The sequence below is a fragment of the Phaethon lepturus genome, unplaced genomic scaffold (genome assembly GCF_000687285.1).
Source record: "Phaethon lepturus isolate BGI_N335 unplaced genomic scaffold, ASM68728v1 Scaffold57754, whole genome shotgun sequence".
In the NCBI taxonomy this organism is placed as follows: domain Eukaryota; kingdom Metazoa; phylum Chordata; class Aves; order Phaethontiformes; family Phaethontidae; genus Phaethon; species Phaethon lepturus.
The window spans coordinates 709-7,888 of NW_010535203.1; the positions used below are offsets into that span (position 1 = coordinate 709).

At 37.7% G+C, this 7,180-nt stretch overlaps 1 protein-coding gene across 1 annotated transcript; it reads right to left on the reverse strand.

The window, feature by feature from the left end:
- Window positions 1-2,653: 2,653 nt before the first annotated feature.
- Window positions 2,654-5,896, reverse strand: ZNF639 (zinc finger protein 639). The gene is made up of 4 exons (XM_010285715.1): window positions 5,834-5,896; window positions 5,142-5,249; window positions 4,154-4,291; window positions 2,654-3,889 (listed from the first exon to the last, which is right to left on the reverse strand). The coding sequence occupies exons 1-4, from the start codon at window positions 5,889-5,891 to the stop codon at window positions 2,742-2,744; spliced, it is 1,452 nt and encodes a 483-aa protein (XP_010284017.1). The 5' UTR covers window positions 5,892-5,896; the 3' UTR covers window positions 2,654-2,741.
- Window positions 5,897-7,180: the final 1,284 nt, after the last annotated feature.

Here is a 7,180-nt window from a genome sequence, read left to right on the forward strand (position 1 = left end):
TACAGCTTCTAGTTAGAATGCTGTTCCTGAAGTAAATGACCCTTGCAGATATCTGTATAATGAACCAAAAACAACTGAATTTGATATGCTTACTGAGTGTCTCAGGAAAAAAAAAAAATCAACTGGCATACTTCTGATTACTAGAGTTACTTTCCCTCACCCAAGACTGACATCAGTTGCTCAAGCTATAGGTTTAAAGACAACTGAAGTCTCTGGCAGTATCATACCAGCTGCATTCACGTGCTCTCAGTTCACCTCCATGCAGCCATGTCAGAGCACTGACCTTCCACTTACACACTTCACAGAAATAAACCAAACTCTTCCCTTCCATGGGAACAACATACTGTCCTTGGCATGTATAGTCATTCCTTTCAGCCTTCCACCTTCTAGGCAGACTCCACTCACTATTTTTTCTACTACTTACTACATTTCTTGTTTTAGCATGCTGATCATGTGGAAGTTGACACCCTACTTGTGTTCCTGCTAAAGTAAAATGAGACCAACTACTCCAGTACATTTCTATTTACTTTCCAATATTAAGAAGAAAATACTAACATTAGTCCCTTGTTTATAAAATCCAGTCTAAGACAAATTTGAATATAATTCCTAATTAGACACTGTGGGGTGCATTTTAGTTAGGAATGATTTGGCTTCGTAACATTCCTATGGAGTATTCTTTTCATTCCCAGTTTAGAGATTAGACAACTCAGACATGAAGTTATTCAGGAGTCAACAAGCAAGTTTTCTGTAACACAGGCCTCTGTGTTTTTACAAGAGACTGCCTTTCCTGTACGGGACACAATGCTGGTCTATACACACACACTTCTTAAGCCCACTTATTTACTTCAGGGTTTTTTTAAAATGTCTTTTTCCCACTTCTTGTCACTGTCCCCTGGAGCGGCTTTCTCTCCAGAGCTCAGCTATGCCATTCCACCTGTGTGTCGTCACCAAGAGCAGGGTTTTAACAGAACCAGCCCCTACCAGTTTATACCCATATGAACAAAATTAACTTTCCATATATAAAATAATGCTTAATAGTGCTTTGTTAACTATATTATTGCTACCATTTCAAGCCAGCCAGGATGAGTGTTCAAAATAGGAAATAAGCAATTCTACCACAGACATTGGCATTCTCTATACAATGGACTAATAAAATACAGTCAGGACACCATCAGGTTGCCCTTTTCAATAGCTACACAGAAGATTCAGTACTAAATCAGCTTTTCAAAATGACGAAAATCATCTTGCCTCCCACAAAGGAATATATGCTAACTGGTTCACAGCAGACTTTCCAGAAATACTTTTTTAGAAATTAGAGCTTCCATAAACTGACTATATTCAGCCAATTTTTATCCTTAGCTGTAAAAATAAAATGCAAAGATCCTTACACGCCTTGAAGCTCTTAACACCAAATCTCACTGATTAAGAAATGTTTTATACATTAATGATATTTATACAAAGCTTACGTTAGACAATCTTACATTACAAATTTACAGTCAATGCAGAAAGAAATGTAAACTCCACCACTAACTTATGGGTAATTTCACCCTGATAAACTAGCACAATCTAAATGGCCTCACCCTTATTTTTATCTGTCCAAGTATCCACTCTGGAATACAGCTACAGAATGAACTGTAAAAATTCACTTCTAAAGATTATAATGGCAGGACAGCACTATCTAATCTGAACAGATGTGTAAAATCATTTGAAAGTGATTAAAGTTAATAAAGTTTTTGTACTATACTAGTGTTTTAAAGCCAGTATATAGGAACGGTTAAAATTTACAGAATTAAAATAACTGTCCTCAAAGTACTAGCGGTGGAAAGCTAATTATAAATATACAGATTTATAATAATATAATTATAAACTAATAGAGGCTTGCTTTAAATGAGGTTGGTGACATACATCATTTCAGTGACAGCTAAATTAAGATCTTAGATATGAAAAGAACATTCTTTGTACATTAACTGGATGACTTTGCAAATCCCCTTACAATTACTCCTTAAAACATGACACAATCTACGCACAAGCAACACGTCTCTCCTTGGTGCATTAAATGATAGGAACTGAATAGATAGAACAAAAATCATATGAGAAGTCTGTTGTAAATGTGTGGAAGAGAAGGTGGTTGGATAGTCCCACAGAGAAGAGTTGAAATTACACACTTAAAGGAAGGTGAAGAATGAGGTCAGAGAGGTACCTCGAGAGAAAAACAGGACAATTTTTAAAAGCTAATGAAGAGTACGAGGTGGGAAATGCAGGCTGGCATGTGAATTTGCAGATGTCCATTCCTGGGAATTTTTGGAACACCCTATCTTTCACAGGCTGGTGCAATATGCTAAACAGAATGATGACCTGCTGCCACAGAGGGTAACATGAGCTGGATATGCAGCTGGGATCAGTATGGCGTTACTTAACCATTGGGCTAGGTGTTGGCTTTCTCTTTATCCCTTTTTAAACTCGAAAGAGCTGGTCTTGTACATTAGATGTGAAAGTGCAGGATGACCATCTGAATTGCTATCACAACATGACCTGATCCATCAGACTGTAAATGCAATTATTCCTACTGGAACCACTAGGTAAGTAAATTCACAACACCAAGCTGTTACACATGCTTTTCTGATATAAGTATGAAAACATTAGAATTTTACAATTGCTGTTAAAATTGTATTTAATATCATATTTCAGTGACTGGAAATTAATTCCAATTCTAACAAATTGATTACAGGGAAAGAAAGTATTCACGCTGTCTCATGTATCTGAAGATGACTTAAAAGATCTTTTTCATTTCCAAACCTCATTAAACAATCAGTACATTTATGAGGCAAGTCTGCTGAATGCCTGAAATCCAAATGAGTTTTAAGGTCTTCAATCTGTCCCGTTGAATATTCACAGTATTGACACAAATAAATCCCTTCAGATAAATGAGAGCTTAAATGCTTGCAATATTCCAACATACCTGAGAAGCCCTTCCCACAGTCATCGCAAACATGAGGGAATATTTTTGTGTGTTCAATAGCTACGTGCCTGTTGACATTCGTGTGCAGCCTGCTCCTAAAGCCACACACTTGGCATACAAAGAAGTTTTTGCATTTGTCAAAACTGATTTTGTTTATGAGACTGTACTGTCCACGCTCCTTGTTATTATAGCTGTCGCTTAACTCTATCAGTCGACATGCATGTTCGTTCACCACATGGCTATGCAGATCTTCTGGATCATTTGTTTCATGCTCACAGAACTGACACAAATACTGCTCGTCACAGCTGTGTTCCTGGAAGTGCAGGTACAACTCGCTGCTTGAGGAGAACTGCATATCACACTGCTCACACCAATAAAGGTGGTCATTGAAGTGAGTGTCTGCTATGTGCTGACTCAGATTCTCAAATATCACCGTTTTGTAATCACAATATTTACAGATGTATGGATCCTCCTCATGTAGTTTTACATGTTCAATGAGCTGCACTTTGCTGGAGAAGCTTTCTTTACAAACTTTACAGACATGAGTGTCTGTACACGTCTTATGCTTCAGGATCATGTGCTGCTTTAAGTCAGAAAAGTACTTGCTATTAAACTCGCAGAGCTCACACTTGTATAAGCCACTGCTGTTGGCTCTCAGCAAAGGCCATTTCTGTTGAGCTGTGATATTCAAAGCCTGGTTCTTCTCAAAGATTTTACAGGTTTCCAGAGGGATTTCCTCTAGGTCCTCAGCTTCTAGCTTCTCAGGTGACACAGTTTGTGTTTCTATATCGTGCACTTCTACAGCATTCACTTCTGTTGTAGAAATTTCTACAGTTTGAATATCTAGAGGTTTCTCTTCTTCTGTAGGGCTGTCACTGAATATAGGTGAATCGCATAAGTCTCTGCACATTCCATTATTAGTACCTTTATCTGCAGGAAGAAATAATAAAAGGTAAAAAAGCCAAAGGTAAAAAAGCCCTGCAAAACACTTGGGTCTATATTTAACTTTTCAGTTAGTTGTAGCAGCTTACAAATGCAAAAAGCAGTTCTTTTTCCCCAGCCAGACTATGTTTAACTTACAAACAAGTAATGTAAACTACAAATCCTTCGCCTCTGTCACAGCAAAAAAGTTACATTAAAAGCCAGCAGTCATGCTCCCCAGCACCGAAGCAGCAAATATGCATTGACCTTTACCTTTATCCTTTTTTTTAGGGTCTGTATAGTGCAACCCCACAACATTTGAATGTGACCCGCTCCACTGAGAAGTCCCAGCATGCACTGGACTCCCATCATCATCTGTGTCCAGGCTCTGCACAGGACTGTGGAATCTACCTGCGCAGATATAAGATGGATTTTCTTGTCATCGTTATTGCACAGTAGCATCATCGTGATTCTTTGATTTTAACCATAGATCTTATTTACTATTTACTTATTCTAGTTGCATAAATTTATCTTTATATACCAATCATATCATAACCTACATTTAAAGAAAGTAACAATAAATACCTTAGAAATTATTTCCATACATAGAGAAGGCAGTACAAGAATTCAAAAGGTGGCAATTCTGTATTTAAAATTTCAACAAAAAATAGTTGATTATATTGGAAAAAACTTAAAATCCTTAAATGAAACTTTACATGTCAAAGACAATTTTTAGAATATTCTTAAATAATTCTGGACATGACATTTTAAAATGTAAGGGTTTCTAAGACCTCTGGAGACTTGCTGGTTTATTTATTAGAGTAAAAAGAAAAATAAACGTAATAAAAATCTATTCTCACATTTGCTCTGCTAAACTTTACATCTACTGGTGGATGTTTTATAAAAAGGCATTTTCTTTTCCCTAAGTGCAAGTACAGTTCAATACAATCACTGGTAAATTCCATGTGAGCTCTTAGATTATTTACATCAGCTTTACATTACCTAGCTAGCGGATATTTAGATAAAGAAGTCTAATCATCATTATGTTATAAAATCGAAGGATCTTTCTGTCATCCTTTCTACTTTGAAAATTGTATTTCAGTTATAACACTTAAACAACCTTCCACCAGTCTAAGGCACATCAGAGCACAACGATGCTCAGAAGTCACCCACTACATATTTTGTATTCTCTTTACTTCTATGAATAGGAGCATAACACACTTAAAGAATTGCAGAACAAGACTCCAAAACAAAGTCTTACCTCTGTTTTCAGAAAACTTTATATCTGGCTGTTTCATAGAACAGACGCTATAGCAGTGGTCAGAAAAAATTCCACTGTTGTCTATGTATTTGCTTGCACCTGAAGAATCTAAAACAAAATAAAAAAGTAAGTTTTAATATTGACACATTAATGTAGCTACATATGTATTTAACATTTACCAGAATCCTCTTCACCGGCCGTATTTTTTACTTCATGTGTTGGGAGAGCTCTGTGCTGGCCTGATAATATTCCTGTCATGATTTACAACTTTCAGCTGCTGCCCTGGTGTTCAGAGTATCGGATACAATCGTTACCAGATTCTGCGCCCACTAAAGGTAAGTGACAGGAGCACAGTTCGTTCAGTGCTGAACACTTCTGGACACTCCCATCCCAACTTTTACAAAATTCCTCCCCTTGTGTGTTAGCAGAATCATCTTCATTGTGTAGCATGAGCAAGTTTCCCCATTTGCAGGGAGTACATAACAAAACCAATCAGATGCAGTGACTGAAAGTGGCTTAACAACAGAGCACGCACAGCGGGTACTCAATACATTCGGACCAAGGCTTCTTACCCCACCCTTTACGCTACTAATTTTCCATGTATTAGCACATGTGGTCCCTTCTCAAAGTAATTATTCTAAGAAAAAAATAAACTTTAACTAAAGTGTACATAACTCAAGCTCTAGACTGACCTGAATATCGAGAAGGATGTAGAGTCTTCCTTTTCCTCTTTTTAGGATGTTCATTCATTTTGAATAGTCTAAATCAATTGTAAAGTGAAAACATTCAAGAATTAGGCTGGTTTGTATCTAGTTCATCTTTCACAACTTTATGAAACAATACAAACATTTTGAAAACATGCGCATTAAATACAAGAGTGTTTTTCCTACTCCACTTTCTCATCCCCGCAGCCCATTTTGTTACAGTTAAGAACACACACAACTACTGAAGTCTAGCTTTATATTCCTGCCCTGGAACAAAAGAAGGTTCACCATAAAGACAGACAGGTCAGGACTCCAGGCACTCCAGTTCTGAGTGTAACCTACGAAGCAGTTCTCCAGCACGTTGTGGCCTTTTGTCAAAAAGACCAGCTAGTTGGAGTCCTTCCGATAAAGTTTAACTTTGACAATCTAACAAAGGTCGTGCTCTCTTACCAAAAATCCTAGACTCTTCAGTATCAGCAAGCAGAGCAGTTAAGAAGCTGATGGCTCTACAGCTTCCAAATGTAGCAAATACATCAGCTCAAGCAGATTTTCATCTATGGAGTGATAGCATTTTAAAACACTTTAAAACTTCAGCAGAAAATAAATTTAAAAAATCAGAATCAGATACACAAATATTACAAAGAATGAAGCTATGCAAATTGAAGCTGAAAAACAATATAAATTGTCGATACTAGTTTTGGTTTAGAGTATCAAAGTTAATAAGATAGATTAATAAATAGAATATTTATTTTCCTTTTGTCCCAGCTTAGCTGGCTTTCGCTGCACTTGGCAGCTCCTGACAACAGAAAAGCATTTGGAGACGACACCAAAAATACTTCAGCTATTGGCCCAAATACTTCTGAAGAAGAAAAGGCTGCAAACGTGAAATCTGATGTGGTTTACCATAACACTAGAGCAGCCATGGGCCCAGGATCTTCTAAAGCTCATGCCATCCAACAGAAGTGAAAGCAGGAAAAAGGTGGCCCCTCATCAAGTAAACACTGTTCTCATGAAATACTTCGGCTGAATTAAAATTCTATTTTAAGGAGAGAATAATATGGAGGAAACCAGATTTTTTTTAACGTTATATCGTGGTCTGGAAGTATCAAATACTCGCATCCCTTTTTCTGATGGCGAGGGAAGAACCTACACCATACCAAGATAGCAAGTTTTATCCCAGCTAACGCGGCTCAATCTTTTCCCCACGCATCGGCCCACGGGACAGTTACGCCCGTTATCCTTCTCCAGAGGTTTTCCCCGGTACACCCTGCCCAGCTGCTCGGCGCGGTTACGGGTAAGGCTCATGAAGGCCCCAGCAGTCGGGATCACCGGCCC

Bases quoted from the DNA above. Each gene is read 5' to 3' on its own strand.
- ZNF639 (XM_010285715.1), bottom strand. From the start codon at position 5,891: ATGAATGAACATCCTAAAAAGAGGAAAAGGAAGACTCTACATCCTTCT. The intron at 5,250-5,833 runs GTCAGTCTAGAG...ATTTTGTTTTAG, and splicing joins ACATCCTTCTCGATATTCAG to ATTCTTCAGGTGCAAGCAAA. The intron at 3,890-4,153 runs GTAAAGGTCAAT...TTCTTCCTGCAG, and splicing joins CCCTAAAAAAAAGGATAAAG to ATAAAGGTACTAATAATGGA.